Source organism: Penicillium canescens (genome assembly GCF_028828765.1).
Source record: "Penicillium canescens strain IBT 15451 chromosome Unknown utg000001l_segment0_segment0, whole genome shotgun sequence".
NCBI lineage: Eukaryota > Fungi > Ascomycota > Eurotiomycetes > Eurotiales > Aspergillaceae > Penicillium > Penicillium canescens.
Window position 1 is genome coordinate 728,773 of NW_026703963.1, and position 23,147 is coordinate 751,919.

At 51.6% G+C, this 23,147-nt stretch overlaps 9 protein-coding genes across 9 annotated transcripts; 5 read left to right on the top strand and 4 right to left on the bottom strand.

The window, feature by feature from the left end:
- Nucleotides 1-359: 359 nt before the first annotated feature.
- Nucleotides 360-1,593, bottom strand: N7446_000288 (BAR domain-containing protein; the record flags this gene model as incomplete). The annotated part of the gene is made up of 5 exons (XM_058509055.1): nucleotides 360-392; nucleotides 448-579; nucleotides 650-1,211; nucleotides 1,292-1,447; nucleotides 1,559-1,593. 5 exons carry the CDS (start codon nucleotides 1,591-1,593, stop codon nucleotides 360-362), a joined length of 918 nt encoding a protein of 305 aa, XP_058378034.1.
- Nucleotides 1,594-1,881: 288 nt separating this feature from the next.
- N7446_000289 (uncharacterized protein) lies at nucleotides 1,882-3,332 on the bottom strand (the record flags this gene model as incomplete). The annotated part of the gene is made up of 4 exons (XM_058509056.1): nucleotides 1,882-1,928; nucleotides 1,983-2,462; nucleotides 2,523-2,622; nucleotides 2,670-3,332. 4 exons carry the CDS (start codon nucleotides 3,330-3,332, stop codon nucleotides 1,882-1,884), a joined length of 1,290 nt encoding a protein of 429 aa, XP_058378035.1.
- Nucleotides 3,333-3,672: 340 nt separating this feature from the next.
- Nucleotides 3,673-6,937, bottom strand: N7446_000290 (uncharacterized protein; the record flags this gene model as incomplete). The annotated part of the gene is made up of 5 exons (XM_058509057.1): nucleotides 3,673-3,783; nucleotides 3,838-4,930; nucleotides 4,981-6,071; nucleotides 6,128-6,777; nucleotides 6,826-6,937. 5 exons carry the CDS (start codon nucleotides 6,935-6,937, stop codon nucleotides 3,673-3,675), a joined length of 3,057 nt encoding a protein of 1,018 aa, XP_058378036.1.
- A 656-nt stretch (nucleotides 6,938-7,593) lies between these two features.
- N7446_000291 (25S rRNA (adenine645-N1)-methyltransferase) lies at nucleotides 7,594-9,126 on the top strand (the record flags this gene model as incomplete). Its single annotated transcript, XM_058509058.1, has 1 exon — nucleotides 7,594-9,126. The coding sequence occupies one exon, from the start codon at nucleotides 7,594-7,596 to the stop codon at nucleotides 9,124-9,126; it is 1,533 nt and encodes a 510-aa protein (XP_058378037.1).
- Nucleotides 9,127-9,306: 180 nt separating this feature from the next.
- Nucleotides 9,307-10,373, bottom strand: pup2 (proteasome core particle subunit alpha 5; the record flags this gene model as incomplete). Its single annotated transcript, XM_058509059.1, has 5 exons — nucleotides 9,307-9,586; nucleotides 9,647-9,990; nucleotides 10,134-10,212; nucleotides 10,283-10,295; nucleotides 10,349-10,373. 5 exons carry the CDS (start codon nucleotides 10,371-10,373, stop codon nucleotides 9,307-9,309), a joined length of 741 nt encoding a protein of 246 aa, XP_058378038.1.
- A 237-nt stretch (nucleotides 10,374-10,610) lies between these two features.
- N7446_000293 (gamma-tubulin-complex subunit SPC97) lies at nucleotides 10,611-13,688 on the top strand. The gene is made up of 4 exons (XM_058509060.1): nucleotides 10,611-11,015; nucleotides 11,087-13,068; nucleotides 13,123-13,340; nucleotides 13,397-13,688. The coding sequence occupies exons 1-4, from the start codon at nucleotides 10,673-10,675 to the stop codon at nucleotides 13,488-13,490; spliced, it is 2,637 nt and encodes an 878-aa protein (XP_058378039.1). The 5' UTR covers nucleotides 10,611-10,672; the 3' UTR covers nucleotides 13,491-13,688.
- A 346-nt stretch (nucleotides 13,689-14,034) lies between these two features.
- On the top strand, nucleotides 14,035-14,996 carry N7446_000294 (uncharacterized protein; the record flags this gene model as incomplete). Its single annotated transcript, XM_058509061.1, has 3 exons — nucleotides 14,035-14,427; nucleotides 14,515-14,713; nucleotides 14,788-14,996. 3 exons carry the CDS (start codon nucleotides 14,035-14,037, stop codon nucleotides 14,994-14,996), a joined length of 801 nt encoding a protein of 266 aa, XP_058378040.1.
- A 1,960-nt stretch (nucleotides 14,997-16,956) lies between these two features.
- N7446_000295 (class I SAM-dependent methyltransferase) lies at nucleotides 16,957-19,780 on the top strand (the record flags this gene model as incomplete). The annotated part of the gene is made up of 8 exons (XM_058509062.1): nucleotides 16,957-18,337; nucleotides 18,403-18,523; nucleotides 18,574-18,735; nucleotides 18,791-18,856; nucleotides 19,017-19,138; nucleotides 19,236-19,474; nucleotides 19,526-19,703; nucleotides 19,753-19,780. Exons 1-8 carry the CDS (start codon nucleotides 18,333-18,335, stop codon nucleotides 19,778-19,780), a joined length of 921 nt encoding a protein of 306 aa, XP_058378041.1. The 5' UTR covers nucleotides 16,957-18,332.
- A 1,948-nt stretch (nucleotides 19,781-21,728) lies between these two features.
- N7446_000296 (KRR1 small subunit processome component) lies at nucleotides 21,729-22,880 on the top strand (the record flags this gene model as incomplete). Its single annotated transcript, XM_058509063.1, has 2 exons — nucleotides 21,729-21,788; nucleotides 21,846-22,880. The coding sequence occupies 2 exons, from the start codon at nucleotides 21,729-21,731 to the stop codon at nucleotides 22,878-22,880; spliced, it is 1,095 nt and encodes a 364-aa protein (XP_058378042.1).
- Between the last annotated feature and the right edge of the window lie 267 nt (nucleotides 22,881-23,147).

The window sequence follows — 23,147 nt, forward strand, 5'->3', positions numbered from 1 at the left end:
GTATCCAGCTGTCGGGGTTGTCAGCTGGGAAGTGCGACCTGGCGAGTTGGAGTATCTGATGTCGGAGCTCCTTGAGCTAGCGCGATACTGCCTTAGGCCACAACGGGCGGGCGGTGGATCAATGCAGGCGGCATTTACTCTATACCAATATACAATCTACAATCTAAGTCTTTGATACAGGTAATATTTGGTCTACGAAGTGGATATAAATTCCAAGTCCAAAAATTACTGGATGATCCCTTGGGATGGCACAGCAGAAGCAAAGCGGCTTAGATACAGACAATAGCCATGGCTCGAAATAACAGATAAAGCCAGAACCAGGCAGGGCAAATAAAAGAAAAGGGCACCTAATAACTCGTTTACGCGCCTTCACGGCTCTTGCGGTAGCTAGCCTTATTAGATCTAGTTAGTTGTGATACTCAAGGATAATTATCAATGAAAACTTACCTCCTGCTCGACCTGCAGCGCATCCACAGTTGGGGCAAGCTCGCTGAGGATCTCATAAGACTTCTTGTGGAACTCAAGTTGAGCGGCGATCAGATCGGCCAGGTTGCGCAGGGGCTCGGGGGTATCAAGGACCTAGCGGACGAGTCAGCACAAGAAACTCCACAATTTCAAAAGATCAACCAAAGGGAAGGCAAAAACTCACGTTCTTCATCACGCTCACGGCCTCCTCAGTCTGACCAACGAACTCATCCTCAGCCTGCTCGATCTCGGCACGGGCATCTTCACTGAGGTTATCGAGATCACCATGAGCAGCAGCCTTCTTGCTAGCCTTAACAGAGTCAAGCATCAAGCGGGCATTCTCAACGTTCTTGCGCGCCTTAGTAGCAAACATCAAGTTGGTATTGAGCGTGGTATTCCAGCCAGCCAGGAAGCGGGACTGGATCTGCGCATCCTGAGCGAGACGAGCCTCTCCAACCTTCTCCTCAGCCAGGGCATACTTCTCAAGCGCATTGGCGAGGGGGTCTTCGACCTCGGAGCTCTGAGCGAGAGTCTGCGAGCCAGCCAGGGAGGCGCGGGCGATGGCGTGGTTGAAGGTCTTGGGCTGGGGCTTTGCGCTTGGTGGGGCGGTCAGGGCGGCTTGAGCTTCGGCGGGTGAGCCAGCTTGCGAGAGGAGCTGGACCTTCTCGTTGATGGTGCGGCCCAGGTCGTTGAAGGATTCGCGGATGTTGGGAGGGTAGTCGTAGGCCTCGTTGGAGTATTGGGAGCTGGTTGGTGGTGGCACTGGTAAGTAGCTGCGGGCGATATGCATGCACCGTAGCATGACGAGGGAGTGGGTATCACTCACGTCACCTGCAAAAGCTTCTGGTGGACGAGCTTGAGCGCATCGACGCGCTTCTCGAGCTCGATGTATTCATCGGGCAGTTGGGTCTTGTCGTCGGCTTGGCCAAGCTGCTCCTTGATCAGCTGCTGGGTACGCTGCGCAAAAGGTGTGAAGTTTGCGCTGTCCGTCAGAAAACCACAAGGCAAGAAGATGTCAGTAACGCGATCGGCCACAGTCGGATTAGGTTGACGGTCCGCGGGATAGGGGTGAGGGGTGAGGGGTTGTATTCACCTGAAGTTCTTTCCGAATGCCTGCACTCGATCCATGATTGCGTAATTATTGAGGAAATTGACTAAAAAAGAGGAAGAAATGGGGGTGTGGGTGAAGAGATGATAGGATATTACCACATGTGCAGCTATGAAGGTCGAGGCTCGGGCAATGCACCGCCTCATATGCACCGCCACAGGAAACAAACAGGCAACAATGCGCTTTGTAAAGATAATATTCAGCGGAAACTAAGAAAAGTACATAGAAACATCCGGAAATCTCCCAGAATCAAATTAATGTCATAGCGTCATCAAATCCCTGCCGAATCTTGCGAAATTGTGCAATGCTCAAGTAAGAGTAGCCATCATAGCGCGCATAATGCGAGAGTTGGGCTCTGTAGAATGTCAGAACTATGAAATCAAGATGAGAATAGTTTGCAGAATCATACCTCTGCGCTCCTGTCTCCGAACCTCCGTAACTTCCTCCTCATTCCCTCTGTTATCAATGATTTCCGTATCGCGTTGCCGCGTAATCTCAATGCCACCCTGTCTCTCCAGGCGAAGAAGTCTAGTCTCCTCCTCAAGTTCACGAATGTAGTCGCTCACATCATTATCACTGTCTCGTGGACGCACAAGAACCATTGGGCCGGTCCGAGCATTATCGAACTCTCGCTGTTCAATGTACTGCACAGGGCGGTGTGCGTGGACTGATACCGAACGTGGCCGGGAGATCCCTCGCACTATTGGTCTATCCACAATCTCTTCGTAATAATCATCGTGGTGATGGCGCGAGTGTGACCTGTGTCGTGAAGGTGCGGCCTCAACAATGAACGTGTCACGACTCGAGCGTGGAGAAGTAGCTGCCTCGACTTGCAAGTATTCAGTCGTGACACGCTCGCGCGGACGCTCTCGTACAGAAAGGTATTCAGCTGCTCGGCGTCGCAAGTTAGGATTGGTCTTTCGAAAAAGAGATAGGGAATGCCACTCACTCTCTACCGGGCTAGGAGGCCTCCTGAACTCGCGACTCAAGGTGATCACTTCATCGATCTGAGCCTTTGACAGGGCCTTCTGGATCACGATCACATCATCCTACACAAGTCAGTAACTGGAGATAACATCAGAGCGTAAATACCAACCTCCTCCTTGAACGGATAGCCTAGATCCAAGATGGCATGGACATGGGCAAGGTGACGAGGAATACGGGTCTTCCCTTTGCGCGGGTAAGGTTTCTCCTCATGATGTCTACGAGCATTGCTGCTCGAGCGGCGACGATGGCCAACCATGTCTCTCTCACGAACATCTCTGAACTCCTCATCACCATAATAATCGGGCTCAGCGATCCTAATATCCTCATAGACCTCGCGCTCCCGATAACGACCGGGGGAGAAGTGGCGATGAGGCGGAGCAGGAACGCGGGGCATGCGAGGGGCCCGGTCGCGGGCATGGGCATCGAGAGCCTCCATCTTGCGCCGTGGGATTCGATCAAAGGTGTCCAGAGACGACTGCCGCCTAATAAGACGGGGACGTTCAAAGGAGGGGCTCTCGTCACGGCGTCGGCGCCGATCATGCGCCACGAGAGGGCCTGCAGGAGCCGGGTGGTCTAGGTATTCATCCTCGTAGAAGCGCCCTGGTGCGCGTGCAGGGGGTCCGTATCTGTCTTCGTCGCGGAGCCGGGCTTCGAAGCGTTCTTCGGCATGGCGGGGTCGTTCGACCACGGCTGGGCCCCGTGAGTAGCGATCGTGGCGGTCTCGCGAGTCCAACGTCCCTGTTGACGAACGGTAATCGTCATAGCGAGACATGGCTATCACCTGCAGACAAAGACAAAAGTCCGGGATGACGTGAACCGTGGATGACGCGGGCGGCTGACTTGCGGACCGAGAGTGCGAACCACGGGTGAGGTGAGAGTAGATACGCAAGTGGAAGTGAAAAGAAAGAGAGAGAGAGAGAGAGAGAGAGAGAGCTGAAGGGTCTAGAAGGGAAACGCAAGGTCAGCCTTACAAGAAGAAAAGCCACAAAATAATAAATAGGCACGTCAGGCAGAAGTCGATCAATGATGACATTGGGTAAGACGATGTGGGGGTATATCTCCGCGTACACTAATTCGGGCACTACTGTATGATATGCCTTGCTGTATGCTGCCTACACTTCCAAGTTGGCTATGTCCTCCTCTAAAATCCCCATAGCCCAATGAGATCGATCTTTCTTGACCGTCACAAAACGACGATCGTCACTCATTTCCCGCACAGCCTCCTGTGGCGCATGAACATTAGCGTCGATGTTGCCAGAATTTCGGAGCATGCTTACCTCTTGTTGACGTTCCCGCTCTCGTGAAGTCTCGAATGACCGTTGATAGGGTGGCCCCCGACCTTGTTTGGCAGCCACAGTCCATGCCTTTTCACAGCCACCGGCAACAGCTTCGGAAGACTTAAACCCTGTCAGACGAGAGATATCTCGGAGTTTGGCAATCGTCCAAGCCCGCTGATTAGCATCGGTATACTGTACGGCCGCAAAGAAAAGTGGAACCGTCATTTCAGTCAATGACGAACCCAGATTGGGATTGAGACTGCCGGCTTCGAGGCTATGGCGTTGCGGGTAGTAAATACCCGAGAAGATCTTTCCAATGGTTTGCGCTAACTCGGCCGTCGTCGGAGCAGCCACTCCTGCTGCCATCATGATGGCCGGCGGCATGGAAGGATGAAGTCGGTTCAGCAAAAGCCGCACAGCATAGTAGAATCCCCAGATGACGGCGATGGTGTGCGTACGATATTGAAGGGCGGGACCGAAGGGAGTCGCGATCGGAAGCGTGACATCCGCTGGCAGAGGCTGAAAGTCACGGCCCAGCGCATGGGCAAATATTTCCATAGCAGCTAAGATCTCTTCCCATTCCTGCTCTGCTTCCTTGTAACTCACCTCGATCTGGTCATCCGCGTCAGGTGACGCCCGCGGCTCACGCGGTATTTCTTGAAATCCAGACGGCAGTCGAGTCGGGGGCTGAGGGGGTACCATCCCATACATGGGAGGGCTGTCAGCAGATTGAGGTGATTGCCCAGGAGGCTCCCCTGTCGGGTGCCCGCCCGGGCCTCCAGGCTGCATACCAGGGGGACCGCCAGGTGGACCCCCTGGACCTCCCGGGCCTGGACCTGGACCACCAGGAGGCCCTGGTCTTTGGCCAGGGGGACCGCCAGCAAAGCGACCCATGAACTTGAACATCTCAGGACCAGGCCTCCAGTCCTTCCCACCTGCCTTCAAAGTTCTAAGTTTTCGCTTCCGGTCACGCAGGCCAAAGTCCGTCACTCGAGCAAGCAACATCCATAGATGATCTGCCGAGCCATAGATGGCATCTAACCGACCGACACCCGCTCGGGGCGGACACTGACCCCGTTGAGAGAAGGGCATCCTTCCACTATCAGCAAGTGGCATTCCAATTTTCAGTACGCGGAGACTTACAATAGTTTGTTCCCACCAATAAAGCTCTGGAATGCATCGTGTTTGAAGAACCACCAGTAGAGATCGCACTGGATTCGGAAAACCTCAATGTCCTTGCGAGTAAAGTGCTTCTTGGGTGGCTGTGTGTTGCCCTCGTCAATACCACCAAATTGATCATAGTTGATTGAACGACCCATAAGGGTTCCGATGAGGTCTTCATCGATGTTGCCTTCTTTTTCCTCGAAGGGATCATCCTCGGAGATATCGCCAGACATCCCCCACCATGAATTCGACCAGTCCGACTGGCGTCGCTGCTCGTGTAGCCTGCGTCGATGAGCTCGAAGGTCTCTGGTCGTGGTAGCAAAGTCGATCTCTCGAATTAGCTGGGCGGATCCGGCAATGTGGTTGTTCCATCCGGAGTGATCAGCCGATATCACCTCGTAGTAGCCAAGCAGAAGAGTAGCAGCCAGTGTACCGATTTGCTTGCGCCGGTGGGGAAGGCCGACTGCATAACCAATTCTTCTTAATGCGTAGTGGTAGTGTTTCAGGGACACTGTTGCAGGAGTATGCTGCAAGTTTGCAATATGCAAACTACTGACTGCCAAAATGGACTGAAGCAGCGCGGGGTGCTCCAAAGCCTTGAGAGCAAGGGTATAGGTCCATAAACCTTGCCGTGTGGAGGGCACGGCAGCCCCTAGGACAATCGAAGAGTCGGTAGGATGACGTTCAAATATTGACAAAGAGGGGCCGGTGGAATGAATGAAGTGGGCGAAGATGCGGGCTGTTTTGGGATTGTTCAAAGGAGAAGAACCATATGAGGGACGGTACGAGGCGAGAATATTAGGCTCGTTCAAATAAGTTGTAAAGGAGCGTAGTTGTTGCTCGTCGCGGTTGGCAGACGCCATAATGAGACTCAGCTGGTTGAAGCCTTCGGCCCGGGATTGGTCGTCCATCTCATCGTCCGAGTCCACATCGTAATAGTCCTCGGTTTCATCTTCCATATATATCACCTGCGGTTGCTGGGGAATGTACTGTTCAAGAGGACCTGATTGCTGTGGCAATTGTCCCGGTGGTGGCTGATAATGGTATATCGTCGGCAGAGGTTGAGTCATCTAACAATACTCAGCATGCTCATTACAAACACTAGGGAGACTCGGGCGATACAGACCTGAGTTGAAATGTCCTGATTTCTTTCCGATACCTCATTGAGAGGCGGAACTGGGGACAGGTTCGAGGCGTATTCTTCAGCCGTCTGCCCGATCGGACTGGTGATCGCAGGCGGATATTGTATGCTTGTTTGTGGCATTTGTGGAGTGTTCGATTGACCCGAATGAACTGGGTGCTGCACCTGTGAGTAGTCAGCGCTGGCTTGTGGGACCGGCATGCCCTCTGTATGACCCAATTGCCCGATGGGCCACATATGCGTCGGCGCTTGCACTGGCATTGGACCAGGTGGGTAGTAGAACGGAGGAGTATTTCCTGGCTGAGTCCTATCTGGCTGAGGCATCTGTGGCGGGAAAGAGCTGTAACCCATCGTAGCTGGATCAACAGGTCGCGGGGCAAGCATTGGATGCTGAGCGGCGGCAGCGGCCTGCTGGGGCGGGAGTTGCGAGCCATAGTCGTTGTACAAGGGCATCCCCATATGCTGCTGTAGCATTTGGGGATCCTGACTATGTAGGGGACCAAAAGACCCGAAGATACCGATGGGATTCTTGAAGACAACTCGCTGGGCATAGCCCTCACAGATTCGCTTTGACTTGACGCAGTTGGTGCAGATCGGCTTCTCTTCGCCGCACTTAATGCGGCGCTTTCGACAAGCTAGGCTTGGTCAACGGGGAACCATCTCTCACCCATCATGCAACATACTTAAACAACCAGTCTTGGTCCGTTTCTTCGGGAGTCTGCGGGGACCTGACCGTGAGGACGAGGCCTCCGCAGACTCGATGGGACTCGGATTGTCATGGAGATCTTCAGCCATGGTAGAAAGTGTGACTAGACAGTATAGGAAGAAAGAGAGTATTTATGCATGGAAGACATTGTGGGGCCAAAAGGGACCTTAAAGAAGTACGGAGTAGACGTGAGGAAGCTAACGAGGTTTGGATGGAGGGTTAAAGCTGCCGGTTTCGCAGATCAGCCGAGATCCAAGCTTCCCCCGCCCATTACTTTCCATCTTATATGTTAATTTAATCTATATCGATTTGCCTAGCATGAAAGTTCTCTACTAATACATGCTCAATTAATTCATCTACGCAGGGCTCAGGGTTTCCCGGCTTATGTGGCGCCTGGACTGAGTTGTACATCTATAACAGCCGATCGGATGGGGGTCTCCTATTGGTGCTAATCGACCTGAATATATGATAGTCAGGGAGAGACCTAAACAGGGAACGCCGTGGGTCCTTTGATCCGATCAACTCCATAGGTGTTTGAGCGCGGAGCCTTTTGAAGCCTGAGGCTTCAGACCTGAGGCATTTGATGCCTCAGGCGTAGTATTGTAACGATAGTAAGATTACCACTGATAACGAAATTTTGAGCTACTTTTTTTCTTCTTTCTTGAGAGCTCGAACATCACCCCGTCCCCACCCCAGTCTCGCATATCTGAAGGTATTGGCTACTACTCGCCAATCCTGTCCCATCATGTTCGCTGTCCCAGGATGGTCGCTTTCGAGCGATGCTCTGAAGCCCCAGACTCAGGCCGCCAAGCCTCAGAATGAGTCCGAACAGAAGGATACCAAGCTTAATGCGAAGAACAACAAGCGCAAGCGCGGCAATGGCGCTGTCAACTCAGGCAATGTAGATGAGATGTACCGCCGGCATATCGAGGGCCAGACCGGAGGCCCTGCAAAAGGTGGAAAGGGTGCGAACACTCCCGTGAAGCCAGAGCAGAAGCAAAAGCAGAAGAAGGAAAAGAAAGAGAAGCAGGCACCCGAGGCCACACCCGAGAAGCCTGCCAGCGAAGCTGTCGCCCCAAGCGCCGAGGCAGACCAAGGCGACGAAAAGGCACCCAAGAAGAAGCAGAAGAGAAACAAGAAAAAGAAGGACAAGGACGCCGACGCCTCGAAGCAAACAGACGATGCAGCTCCCTCAACTGAAGCAGCTCCCGCTCCTGCTCCCGCTGCGCCAGCACCACCACCAGCATCAAACCTGACACCCCTCCAGCAGGCGATGCGACAGAAGCTGATCTCCTCCCGGTTCCGCCACCTGAACGAAACACTCTACACCACACCGTCCGCGAAAGCGCTTGACATGTTCAATGCCAACCCGGAGCTCTTCGATGAGTACCACGCCGGATTCTCAAGACAGGTGAAGGAATCCTGGCCCTCCAACCCGGTCGACGGCTACATCAAGACCATCCGCCACCGCGGTGCGATCCCCCTCCCGAAGCGAGGCAAGCCCCTCAACCCAGCAAAGGGATACCCACTCCCGCGCCGCCCGAATGGATCATGTACCTTCGCCGACCTGGGCTGTGGTGATGCGGCGCTGTCGCGTGCCCTGACTCCTTCCGCGAAGAAACTGAACATCAAGCTTAACAGCTACGATCTGCAAGCTCCCGATGCGCTGATCACCAAGGCTGATATCTCCAATCTCCCATTGGAGGATGGTTCAGTGGACGTGGCTATCTTCTGTCTCAGTCTGATGGGCACCAACTGGGTCTCGTTCGTTGAAGAGGCATGGCGTGTTCTGCGCGGCGACGGCAAGGGCGAGTGCTGGGTTAGTGAGGTGAAGAGTCGATTTGGCAAGGTGACGCGCAAGAAGTCGCAGATCGGCGCCCAGAGGCCCGGTAGCAAGACTGACAAGAAGAAGCCCAAGAAGAAGGGTGGCAAGGACGATGCTGATTCTGACTTGGATGAGGCGGAGATCTTTGCTGAGGATGCGCGTCCCTCTGATAACGGTGATGAGACTGATATCTCTGCCTTTGTGGAGGTGTTCCGCTCTCGTGGCTTCATGCTTCGTCAGGAGTCTGTCGACAAGTCTAATAAGATGTTTGTGCGCATGGAGTTTGTCAAGCAGGGTGGTGCGCCTACGAAGGGCAAACACGCTTCGGCTTTGAGTGCGCCTGCGGCTCCTGGTAAGAAGCGCTTTGTCGACCGCAAGCCTGAGTCTGAGTCTGGTATGACTGCTGAGCAGGAGGCTCAGGTGTTGAAGCCTTGTGTGTATAAGATCCGCTAGTCTTATCTATCCTTTCTTGTATATAGCTCAAAATTACCATGGATGCATGTTCTGTATCTCAATCGATGCATGCGTAGATATAAACTTGGGCGGCATCATTATTTTTCTATTGCTCTGAAGAGATACTAGCCCCAATATCGAACCTGATGAATTCAGGACACATCATCCACAACTGCTCGTTTATTGATTCCCACCGAGTTGTGCGACAGCATTGCCCATCTCCTCGTCGCCGTAAATGCGGAAGCCCTTCTCCTTGGTCACGCTAGCTAGCTGGACATTCTTCGAATCAAGCTTCTCCTCCATAACCTGCTTCAATGTCTTGAGAACCAACGTCTCAGCTTCTGCTAGGGTCAAAGACCGGTGGTATTCATTCTGGAGTTCGGCCTGCGCGCCCTCGCTTCCCGAGCCAATGGCCTTGGCGTCATACCGGTAGAATGTGCCAGATGGCTCAGCGTGGTATCTAACAAAAATCAGAGGTTAGCGAGGCTTCCAGAATAAGAACGCGAATAGTATCTCTTACAGCTGTGGCCCGTCCTCATCGTAACCAGCAATTAACAGCGCAACACCGAAAGGTCTACTCATAACACTCTCCTCGTCGTCACCGCTCTCACCGAATCGCAGAGCCAAATCGCAAATTGCCTGAGTGGTGCTTTCAACCCGCAGAGGCTCAGCATAGTGGAAAGCGTGATTCTGGCACTCAACGCGGGCGTGTTCAACCAAGTTCCGGGCATCGGCCTGCAGACCGGACATGGCACAGCCGATGTGCTGGTCAATTTCGACAATCTTCTCAACGGATGACGCTTCGAGGAGGGTAGATGTGACGCGCTTCTCGACACCGAGGACCACACCCTCGGATGTTGCTACCTGGGTGAATGTCAGCAAGAACTGTTCCGGGGTCGCATCATCCTCGTTCGGCGTTTCGATAACAATGTGAGGGCTTCCATTGGATGCCTTCCATATGCTCAATCGACCGGCGTAGTGAAAAGAGAAAACATAGTATGACATACTCCGATCGCTGTGGAGCCTAGCTTGATAGCTTCAAGAGAGTATTCGACCTGGAACAAACGACCTTCGGGGGAGAAGGTGCTGGGGAGCAATCATTGTCAGACTGGGGATTCATCGAAGAGGGGCCACACATTCTAAATGGAGGACGTACTTGATTCCACGGTCTGTCCACAGCTGTTAGTTGAATCCGCGGCGAGGGGACGTTGACGAAGCTTACCATATTCTGATCGGGCAATAAACATGATGGGGGATCTGAAAGGGCTGAAGGGACTAGTCGAGAAAAGAAGCAAAGAAGACAGGCGATGGAGAGGATGGAAAGGAGCAGAGGGTGTCTGAAGCTCGGGAAGGAAGCTCGCGACGTAAGAGGTGAGAGCCTAGCGTCGCCTCAGGCACCAAGGCACGCTTCTGCCCAAACCCGAGTGGAGTTCCAAGGTTGTTTGGTTGTTTGGATATCACTCTTCCCTACCTTTGCGCCAGGCCATTAAATTATTCGCATTTGTTTTCTTATGCTACATGATATACTTGTTGCCCTCGCGGGATTATGTCTGCCAATGACCGCGCCCATATGAGCGCTCCACGACCCCGCGTTGTCTCCAATCGCGTCAATGCCGAAAATCGCGGAGCCTCGCCGCTTCAAACCGAGAACATAGACCCTTCGCGCGCAAGTACTTCGAGCCAGAAGCACAGAGTATCGCGTGATCAAAAGAGTATGTCCGAAAAGCGCACAGAGCGCACCGTGATCACGACAAAGGAAAAGGCAGTGCGAAGGAACCCTGTCAAGGATTCTCTCAGCGCGGCCAACCGAGGCGATTGGGATAAGACTCGGCCTAAGAGACCTGTCCAGGCCGATGGCGCAAGCTCGAATCTCCATAATGACTCGGCTAGTAAGTGGCCTTGTGCCGCATCTTGCCAGCGAGGCTGTGATGGTTAAACTAATCTGCCCGTTTTTATACAGCGCCGTGGGATCCCCAAGCTTCCTTGATTCCTTGCTCTACAGCTCCGCTCGCATGTCGCGTATCAGTTCCTCCTCTCGCCTCGACAGCTCCGCAGTCGCTTCACCCTCGACCGCTCCGAGAGCTCTCCCCCGATGCGCAAGAAGCAGCAATCCTGGAGGACTTGTTGTTTGTGTTTATGGGATTCGAAGGCCAATACATTCACTACGCCAGCTCATATGATCCTTCCGTCGAAAAAGACCGCCTGACGGGCCCGGTCTTCCAAATGGCCTCGGGCATCGATCCAACCCTACGAGATCTCACCCAGTCCATGTTAAAGATGGCGACACATTACAGCGCCATGGAGGCATTTGTGGAAATTCAAAGCCGAGCTGAGTGTGGCGCTGTTAGTCACTCATTGTGTGCATCTATTCGGAAGCTTCTCAAGGACTACCTCATCCTTATCGCCCAGCTGGAAAGCCAGCTGTTGAACAACCCTACATTCACCTTGCACCTACTACACCTTCACACGATGCCTACCGCTCAGTGTCTAACACAGCTTTATTCCATGGGCCAGGAATTGTTGCGTCGAAATGGTCTATTAGATCAAGATCTCGACGAGTCCATTGACGACTTTGATGATGTTGACAATATCCTTGAACAGCTCAAGGAAGGAGGAGACCTGGTGCCAGGGGCCATGGCACGCAAGAAAATGTGCAAAGGAGGAAACATTTTGCGCCTCCTAACAGAACGTCTGGCTACGTTCTCAGGTGACCCGACAACAAAGACCTTGCTTCAGACATTACTACGCGACGCCAGTCGGCCCTACATGACCATGCTGAATGAATGGTTACACCACGGAGGTATCAAAGATCCTCACGCCGAGTTCCTGGTCAAGGAACAAAAATGGATCAAACGGGAGAAGCTGGAGGAAGACTACACGGATGAGTACTGGGAAAAGCGTTACACGATTCGAGACAATGAGGTTCCCCCGCAGCTTACGAGCGTTCGAGAAAAGGTCTTACTGGCCGGAAAGTATCTCAATGTGGTCCGAGAATGTGGTGGTGTCGACATTAGCAAAGAGGTCAAAGATGTGCCGAAGACGCTAGACGATCCACGGTTTTTGGACAACGTTAATGCCGCCTACACATACGCCAACGCCTCATTGTTGAATCTGCTTGTCACCAAAAATTCCCTTAACATTCGATTCCGCTCCCTGAAACATTACTTCTTCCTCGACCGCTCAGATTTCTTCTCTTATTTCCTCGAGCTAGGCTCCTCGGAGCTGCGAAAGCCGGCGCGGGTCGTCAACGAGGGCAAGCTCCAGTCGCTATTAGACATCGTGCTCCGACAGCCTGGCAGTATCGCAGCACAGGACCAGTTCAAGGAAGACGTCAAGGTGCGGATGAACAAGATCGGCCTGACAAAGTGGTTGATGCAGGTTGTCAATGTTTCAGGCATCAACCAAGAAAATCCGGAAGCATCATTTGAGAAGCAACAAGCCGCTCATTCAGCAGATGAGGACAAAGACATTCTGGGATTCGATGCTCTGGAGTTGGACTACTCAGTTCCGTTTCCTCTGTCACTAGTCATCAGTCGCAAGACTGTTCTACGGTACCAACTTATCTTCCGCCATCTTTTGTCACTACGCCACCTTGAGACGTTGCTGGTCACGTCCTGGTCAGACCAGAACAAGGTAACTAGCTGGCGACATAAATCCTCCGACAGACGACTGGAGATCTGGAAACGGCGGGCATGGAACTTGCGCGCGAAAATGTTGGTCTTTGTTCAACAACTTCTGTATTTCTGTACGGCAGAGGTCATCGAGCCCAACTGGGTCGGTTTGATGGAGCGCGTTGAAAAGGTTCATAAGGAGGCATCGGAGGTGACGGAGAATGATATGAAGCAGGTTAACCGGACGGTTGATGAGCTGATGCAGGATCATGTGGATTTTCTGGATACATGCCTGAAGGAGTGCATGCTTACCCAGGCTAAGCTGTTGAAGGTATGCTGTGTTCCTTCATTTTGGTGGAATCTATGCTAATAATTGATCATACAGATCCATTCTAAACTTGTGACCTGCTGCACCATGTTTGCATCCTGGACAGCAGCCTCGCTCTCCAGAACCTTGGCTTCTGCAGACCCAGATTTAGCGGGAGGCAAAGTCCCCGGTGCTGAGGCTAGGGGTTATGATCCGACACGAATTGCGAAGCTTGAAGATACACTGAAGCGCTACGAGGACCACTTCACGCGTCATCTCCGGATCTTGATGGATAGGTGAGTACAATTCTGGGATATTAATGAGGGGATGATGTTTTCTAACAGCGATATAGTCTGAATTACTACGCCGCAACCGAGAGCGTGGTGCTTCTGAAGCTTGCACATTCCTTGACCTCCATCAGCAGGGAAGAGAGCAAAGAGGATTGAAAGTGTGCAGTTTGGATTGTTGTATTCTCTACACCTTGACAATGACTATCCTCATGCTACTCCGTCCCAACGTACCGTCAAATGTCCGACAGAAGCTTCGGACATCGCGCGACCTACCGGTAAACCCGAACTACATACTTCCAGTGACAGCAAATCGCACGGAATTCGGCGAACAGCAACACCGAGTCAAACCTGGGGCCAAAGGGGGCTGCATCTGCGCCCGATCAACACCTCATTTGGGGGCCATGCACTCTGTACGAAGTACATAGACCCAAGTCACACTAGACATAACGATAATATGAGTAGCATAACGAATCGGATTTCGGATTCTCACCAAATCGTATATCGTATGATGAACAGCATGTACATGTATGTGTATGTAGATGAGAAAAGAACCGGAGCCTCACGCGAATTCCTCGGGATCGCGTCAGACCGCGAAGGGACCCCGACATCCGAGACATATTATATTTCAGCACTCCAGAACCAAACCTCACCCTCTATCCAATTCTCTATGATCAAGTTAACATCCTAGACGACCACCACAATGCCCATCCCAACCCTCCAAACACTTACATCAACCCTCAACACCCACTCCCGCGTAAACGTCGCTCTCAGTGCCTTCGCCCTTCTCACCTCTACGCTCCTCCTCCCAGCCGCATATCGCGATTACAAAATCTTCAAATCCTACGGCCCAGGCGGCGTCCCAAACAACGCCCTAGGATGGATCCTTGTGCGCGTATTCTTCCAGCCGTTCGGGCGCGAGATGCTCAGTACGGACGAGTATGTGCGGCGTATTGCGGCGGCGGAGGGGCATGGGAAGGGCGATGAGGGGTTCTTGATGTTGTCTGAGAGGAGGAAGGAGGGGAGGCCTGTTGTTGGGCCTCATGTTGTGCCGCAGAGGCAGTTGACGCAGGTGCCGGATGAGGTTGTTATGGAGGTATGTATATGCCCACTTTTCGGTAGGATAGGTGGATGCTTGGATGAGCTGGTCGCTAATTGCTTTTGTTTTGCTATTTGTTAATAGAAATTCTGCGATGTGTTCAATGCCTTCGGTCTGCGCAACCATCACCTTGTCAAACTATCTCGCTCGAATCTCGAGAATCATGTCCCGGCTCTCTTCTTTGCTGATCATATTCCTTCGCCTGGGATTTTGAATGGCGAGATTGCTCATATTCATTCGGGGAATGATCACTCGGCACATGTTATCCTCGCGCCAGCTGATTGTATGTTTATCGCATCTTTTTTGTCGTCATCTGTGCTGTTCCTTATGCATGGCCATGCACTAACTCACATCCAGGCATCAAAGTAATCGAAGCAGGTTGGGGCCAGCGACACGCTTTCTCAGGCTCATCGGCCATGACGTACCTTTCCCTTGGTACCAGGCCAGACATCCCAGCCGAATATCTTCTCATCTATGCGCCCCGGACAGAGGCGGAGATCGAGACTGTTATGCAGATTATTGCGGCGGCTGTCAAGTTTATGACTGGGAGGGAGGATGTTCGGTAGGTGAGAGGTGATAAGTGAACGTTTTTGATATTTTCTGGCTCCGACTTTGTGCCGTGTACTGTACTTACGTTTGTGCTTTTCGCTATACCCCACTCTTTGCTATGATCTAGCCAAATTGCCATGTTCATATATGGAATTCTTTGAACGATTGATGACCTATAACGTATCAGCCGAGGCATAACTTGGACAACGCGGAAATGTCTCGCTGATTCGAAACAGCATTCTCCATAGATTGTCACGTCTAGTCGATATTCTCATCCATCTGGGCTATGACTGATCCGCAGTATGTCCGGCAGGCTTGGATCATAGTCAATTCCAGTAAAATAGGCAAGGGTAAATCCTTCTATCTACATGTACAATCCAAGTGAATGTGACGTGTACCCCCTTTAATATCGAATGCGGGTCTCCTACTCCAAAGTCCCACCGGATAAAAGTAAAATAGAAAATCGCAATCAGGAACTCAATGGCCTAACAATATACTGTAATATGCGAGTAATATTTTGACACGCATTGTACATGTAGAAACTGAAAAAGAAGAAGCAGAAGAAGTCAACATCTCCCCAACAGGCTCCCAATGATCGGCCAAAGATAGCCACGATAGTCCATAATCCCAGACAAGAATAGCAAATGACAAATAAATAAATACGGAGACCCCGAAGCTACAAGGAGGGAGCGCAAGCCCACTACGTGATAGCGTCCCGACACTCTGGACAACACCCCGCTCAGTCTCGATCCGCTGGGACTCCGATACGAGGCCATCAAGGACGTGTAAGATACAGTCAGTATTAACAGAATAGCCGATCGGAAATGAGAGCGATGTGTACCGCCCCTTAACCATAACGTTATAAGTTATAAACTAGTACGTGTAGACCAGAGTGCCGGGAAAGTAAGGCCAGGCTTCCCGAGAACGAACCATGGCGCTGGGTTTCAGAACCAACGGCAGCCCCCGGACGGGTACTGTAAGCCCCCTGGTGACCCGACAGTTTGGATGGACTTGGATGTTTTCTCGCTTGCACTGTACATGTACATGTACTCGGACCCGCGAGAAAAGACTTTGATTGTGAACTTAAACTGGTTTCCACATCGTCTCCGAAATGGTCCCGACTGGCTGGGTCGTAAACATCACCACCCATGGTAGATGATAGTGGCGGCAATTTGAAAAGGAAACATCCAACTCGTATTAACTTATTGTATGAATCCATACCTGTACCTGCAAGTACACTAGAGGGAGAGTCCTTGCAGTTTTCGAATACATGAAATTGTGCGAGGCAGTGGAAACGATCCTTGGAGAATTGGCCAGGATTCAAAAATGCAAAATCAGGAGTCAGGTGGCTTAGAATTTTCCAAGGGGGTTTCCACGGTGGATTCGGAACCTGGAGTGGGGACTGCCACGGCGTTGTAGTCACATACTTTACTCCGAAAGCCAGACGATACCCACATTCACACGGAATTGAATGTCTTCGGGGTGGATATATTCTCCGCCAGAATTACGTTTATGCCCCTGCACTTACATGTAGACGAACCCCCGTAAGCAAGGCAACCAGACGAACTGTCATGTCAGAAAAAGGATGGGGAGGAAATAGAAATACCGGCTTATCGCGCGGGGGTACTACTGTTATGTACATTGGGGCAATCCGGAGACTAAAATCCCTGTAGCAAATCCGCGTAGCGTCATCAAGCCAACAGCATTGGAATGGAACGCAAGACAATGACAAGACAAGCGGTGTGTGTGTGAGCCGCGAGCGAAGAGGGGCATAAACAAAATTTCAAAACTATTGTATATCCACAGGAAATCCCGAGGGGATGGATGTCCAACGAGGACGATGCTGATCCTGACCCGGTCAATCTCCACTGGAGTTGGGGTGAAGGGGGGCCACTGTGGTGCTAATTGTGAGACCGGGCTGAGCAAGCCACCTGGCACCCACAGTACTGCATGGACATTGTCCCGAGGATACGGCTTTGGTCCGGGGCGTGAGTAAATGATTTAAAAACCTGTGTCACCAAGGCTCCGGTCCAATTGTGGGCAGCTTCTTTTCTTTTTCGTCTTGATTGGAACTGACAGCGGGAACCAGCGAAGATCAATTTCCAGACCTCTGGAATCTGTAATGTACATGTAATGCAGGGCGTACAGAAAGGGCTGGACAGAAGTCCAATACCAAAGCTTTTGTTTCAATTTGGTTTATCATGATGTTCGATTCATGATGGGCTTTTTCTCCTTATGGCCATGTTGCACTGCTTTTGGACAATCGTTTCAGCCTCATGTCCAAGTGTTGGGTGATTCAGGTTGGTTTTTGCATTGTCTGAGCGAAATCCTTGTGACACCTTTCGTCGTTCAGAACACCTTGTTGGTAGGATTTGAGGAAGAATCACCGTAAGCAACAATAGGTTCGATTTTCTGGATAGTCGCGCTATAACCGTTAATACCCGTCAAAGGAATCCTTCGATTTTACCACAGAAACGACCCTTACAGGTTCGGTATGGATGTCCTAGTCAGATGCAGTGTGAGCGGGTTTGCACTCAATCCACACTGTCGGGCGTCCTTGGACCCTTCATGCAAAGTAGGTACTGTGCGTGACGGCGAACTGTGCATTAGTTGACGGCACTGCCGCCTAGGCTCAAGGTTCGTTAGCTTGGCTTTAAGCGGCGGAACCGAGTCAAGTCTATCCTGATACTTCCATGTCAGTATGCCAATCCTGCCAGCACATTTCGTGAACCACTGTTCGGTTACTCAACCGACCCGCCTTCTTGCTTCTTCCATCCTGGTTGAATATCCCATTCCCCTGGAGTAGAATACTTGGAAGGTTGTCACGCGCGGTACCTTCTTTGTGGTGTGAATGAGGTCTCGGAGTTGCCCTGGACCACATCAGCGATCCGGAGGGAATTAGGAGTCCGCAGTAATCGTATTTGGTTACCACTTACGCTGGCCCCATCGGTGCTAATTATTTGGCCGTTGAGCGCCCCGTGTCTTCACAAATCGTTTTTGTGATCTTCCACGAGGCAATTGAATTGGGCGGACCATTTGGCTTTCTCCATTTGTCCATTCGGGTTCACTGTATGATCGAAAGCCCCTCCATACCACCATCACCAACAGACGCTCAAAGGTGAATGATCCTCGCGCGAGCCGCCATCCTAAAGGTGCCGTTGCCGCCGACGTCTCCAAGCGGTACCCGATCGCTTCCATTAAAATCACATCGATTTTCGCTCCTTTTTCAAACATCGTGATCTGATGCACTTTGTTGGACCCGGAAGATTCAACCCCGCCCTAGCCAGACTAATCCGTATATACCAGCTGAGATTTCCTTCTTCGTCTACCACTCCACTTGATTCAGGGTGATAATGGCGTACGCTTGATCTCCCCGTTCGTGCGTGTAACCCAAGGAAGACTGACGTTCATATTGACAACTAGGAGTCCGGATTCACAGACAATAGAACTAGATCGTGAATATCTCGCTACTGTCACATTCCAGGGCCGCGAGTATCAGAAATATTCGATCGATCACCGCACATATTTCGGACCAGTCGATGAGGTAGAACTATGGGAGTCTCACCATTGTTGCACTGCTGACAAGCAAATCAGGAAGAAGCAGATCGGCTCGAGGACGAGCAGCAAGTGTTTCAAAGAATTTTCGATAACCGCCTCATATTTCCACCAATACGTCGACTTCGAAGAGTGTTAGACTGCGGGCATGGATCCGCCTCCTGGGCTGTCGAGGTTGCTGAACAAAATCCCAGCTGCGAGGTGATATGTTCCCTTGGGAGTGTTCGACAATTATCTGACAATCGGAGCCTTGTAGGTCATCGGCGTGGACATTGCCCCGCACATGAATCCAGACGATATGCCTGACAACTTGTGGCTTCAGGTAAGTCGTTGTTCGCCTTGGCGAAAGGCGTATTCCGCATCGAGAGAACAGCAGTGTCACTGCCGCAGACCTAAGCTTTGTGTCTTGAGGATTTACTTAGCCAGTCGTGATCAACGATGCCTGACCTTCTGAGAAGGGCTGCTAACATGTCATCCCACAGGTCGATGATCTGAATCGCCGTTTCACATTTCCCACCAACCACTTCGATCTTGTCCACTCGAGACTCCTTGCGACCGGTATCCACCGAGCCCGATGGCCATCCTATCTCCGTGACATAGTCAGGTGCGCGAACCCCTTGAGCAGGTTGACTTTGCTGTTGATCTGAGAAACATGACACGATTCAATCGAACCCTCAAGACTAACACCGGGCTCCTTCAAGTGTACTGAAGCCAGGAGGATGGGTACAGATGGTCGAGATATACTTCAATGTGCAATCTGACAATGGCTCACTCACTGACGACCATGCCCTGAGAAGGTGGAGCACACACTATCTGCGTGCTTTGGAGGATAGGAAAGATCTTCGAATTGGTTCGAAACTGAGAACACTCATGACAGAGGCGGGCTTTGTAGAGGTGGACACAAAGATGATCCCTCTTCCTTTGTCAGCGTGGTCGAATGGTTGGTTTGGCATTTCTCTTGGGGTGAATGATCGAGACTGATTCAGGGCAGATGCAAGAATGCGAAACATCGGCCGGTCGAACCACGAAAATATCAAGCAACTTCTTCGATCACTCGCCCTCTACCCATTGATTCAACGTTTGCATATGTCACCACAGAATTTCGAGGCCCTTGTCACGCAAGCACAGCGGGAGGCTGCTGACCACACGTTGAAACCATATTTTCCACTGTATGTATCGCCTCGTTGACATCTTGAGAAATGGACTCTGACAGACTAGGTACGTCTGCATTGGCCGAAAGCCATAGAAGTCCACCTTATCAAACAAATCTCGTGAGAGCCCGACATGATTCCCCAGCCGAGAATGACTTCGCGATGAGATCGACTCGTTGTCGACACTCTTGATCCATCCAACAACTCGCATGCTGTACAGCTTCAGTCGCCTTCCGTTTGCATCCCACTTGCATATATCTCTACTTAGCGAAAGATGGTTAGTCAATGATTTTTCTTGATCGCATCGGTGCCCCCTGTATCATGTCGAATTTCTGTATCCATAATACGGTCGTGTGTCTGCTGAAGTCCATTGGAAAGACTGGGAATCCCGGGGTTTGGAAGAGGGCGTGGTCGCACAGAGAAGCATGTGGGACTCGACGATTGGCGTGAGAGAACGCTCGTAGCCAGCCCACTTCCCGCTGTTGTGGTTTCTGCGGAGCTGACAATGCCCAAACGCGCCCAGTCTCGGCTGTAAAGAGCCTCATACCTTCCTATCATGGTTTGCAGAAAGCCGCAGAACATGGCGGCCCGGGTGCGGATCGGAGCATCTCAGGGCAGATCGGGCATCGGGGGATCGGGGATCTGGGGATTGCGCCAAGCAATGACTCGCATGGCCCTAGTATAAGGCGCTGATAGCTCGATGGAAAGAGTGAAGAGTGCATAGTAGAGAGCCTGAGACTATCGAGATTGCTGTGTGTGCAAACCCCACGAGGTCGTGCCTGGTGCCTGAGAGCCTCGACGGGACCCACGGCCGGAGTCTGAACGACGTTATCGAGTTATCATGGATTACTGGGAACCTCAAGGGTGCTTCAAAGCTCGATGAGAAGCAACACTGCCGAGGAAAGGATGAACAGAGAGGAAATGAGAAGAGAGAAGTGGAAGGGGAGAGTTACCAGACTGACGGGAAAGCACCTGGAACTACCAGGGCTGTTAGCCTCACCCGCTGCCATCTAAGATCTTCACTTTGCACAACGCTTTACCACCCTTGGAAATTACATATGCCATTGCGATCCCCGACAGCCTCTCAAAGTCATTGTTGATTCGCACTCTCATTTGCCAAAGTGACATTTCTTCCCTCAAACCAGCTATATTTGAGCTTCCTATCACACTGACCTCCCTTGGGCAGCAAGAACAATCTGACCAGTTATCACACCGTTAGTTCTCGCCGATACCCAATCACAGCCGTGACGTCTCGATTACCGTCTACATGGGTTATATACGAGACAACCTGCAGGTTCGGACCCGACAGAACCGGGCATATATTCTCCTGTCCCTTACTCGGAAGAGACCATACCGTTTTCTAGGGAGAACGCTTAAAGTTTGTTATGGAATGCCCCTGAGTTAACGGCCTACTTTCCCGAGAGATGATACATAGCGCTGGTGCTTCTCTGTTTACAAAAGACTACGGAGATTGAAAGATCATGGAGAGCCTCAATTGATATCAACTCTATTTTACTCATCGAGCAACCGGTTGGGCACAGACCTACGGGTACCCCGAGCCTATCCATCACCCCGGTTGCCGTGCTGTCTCCGTTAAAAGGGGAGGTGCTGGAAACCGTTAAGGGGCAACAGGGGAGACCAGAGAGGATTGGCAATATCAAGTACCAAGTACTCGGCCAACATATAACGTTAGTCGGAAGCGTTCTCTGTCTTATTCACTGGGCATCTATAAAATCTAGGTTGGGCGTGATAAGGCGTACGATTTCTTCACACTTCCTTGACTAGCAGAAAAGGCTCAAATAGAGTACATCCATTTTACATTAAAACCAGTCTTTAAAGTCTTACTACTGACCACATGCAATCCTATAGAATATCGACATGGAGTGACCAGGATGATATGTACCCGATAAAGACAATAGACACCTATTTTCTCAGGCATAAAGGCTGCCCGATCGGGGAAAGCGGGGAGAAAAAAAGTTGGCGCGGATTTTCATTTGAGCTCCAGAACTGTCGTTTTCTTTCTTTTGCGCAACATCGCTCAAGATGCCTTCCACACACAACAAGGAGAAGTCATGGGACACAGATGACATTGACAAGTGGAAGGTACGTTATTTGCATTTCCATTGCCATTTATCCTCAGTACTGACCAAACCCGAACAGATCGAAGAATTCAAGCCCGAACACAATGCCGCCGGAAGCTTCGTCGAGGAGTCATCCTTCATGACCCTCTTCCCCAAATACCGCGAACAATACCTGAAGGAAGCATGGCCGGTGATCACCCGCGCTCTGGAGAAGCAGGGGATCGCATGCACACTGGATTTGGTGGAGGGAAGCATGACAGTGAAGACAACACGAAAGACCTACGACCCAGCCGCAATCATGAAAGCCCGCGATCTGATCAAGCTGCTCGCGCGAAGCGTGCCAGTCACACAAGCGATGAAGATCCTCGAAGACGGCACAGCCTGCGACGTGATCAAGATCCGCAACCAGGTCCGCAACAAAGAGCGCTTCGTCAAGCGGCGCCAGCGCATCCTCGGCCCGAACGGTTCAACTCTCAAGGCACTGGAACTGCTCACCAGCACATACATCCTGGTACAGGGAAACACGGTTGCGGTGATGGGACCGTACAAGGGGTTGAAGGAAGTGCGACGGATCATCGACGACTGCATGGCGAATATCCATCCGATCTACCATATCAAGGAGCTCATGATTAAACGCGAATTGGCCAAGGACCCGACGCTGGCGGGAGAGTCCTGGGACCGGTTCTTGCCTAACTTCAAGAAGCGCACGCTGTCCAAGCGTCGTGTTCCGTTCCAGGTTACCGACAAGAGCAAGAAGGTTTACACGCCGTTCCCGCCTGCGCCGGAGAAGAGCAAGGTCGACTTGCAGATCGAGTCTGGAGAGTACTTCTTGTCGAAGGAGGCGAAGGATCGGGCTCAGAAGGAGGAGGTTGTCGAGAGGCAGCGGGTCAAGCGGGAAGAGAAGATGCGCGAGCGCGAGAAGGATTTCATTGCGCCCGAGGAGGTTGCGCCGGTGGATTTGGAGGAGAAGAAGAGAAAGAAGGAGAAGAAGGAGAAGAGCAAGCGGAAGCGAGAGACTGATGCGGATGTTGATGTGGACGATGCTGCTGAGCGCAAGGAGAAGAAGAAAAAGAAGAAGAGCAAGTCCAAGGATGCATCTTCCGATGCGGAATGAGCTGCTCTTTGATTGTGGTATCTTGTATCGGATTTGGCGCTTATGGCAGAGCATGGGTCTGGCGTTTGAATGTCTTGTCTCCTGGTCCTTTCGTTGCAACGTTGCAACCCATGTATGCTCCAAGCTGGCGTGTATATGTGTCTCCAAAAATTGTTGTTCAATACCAAAGTTTTTATGTCTACCTGCACTCTTTTCATAGATTAAAAGGCCTCTGATTTCCTAAGCTAAGGGGCTGAGCACATAAACTAGCAAATGTGTCTGATGAAT

Coding starts and splice junctions, on each gene's coding strand:
- N7446_000293 (XM_058509060.1), top strand. CDS start 10,673: ATGTCTGCCAATGACCGCGCCCATATGAGCGCTCCACGACCCCGCGTT. Junction 13,069..13,122: donor CCCAGGCTAAGCTGTTGAAG/GTATGCTGTGTT, acceptor TTGATCATACAG/ATCCATTCTAAACTTGTGAC. Junction 13,341..13,396: donor CTCCGGATCTTGATGGATAG/GTGAGTACAATT, acceptor ACAGCGATATAG/TCTGAATTACTACGCCGCAA.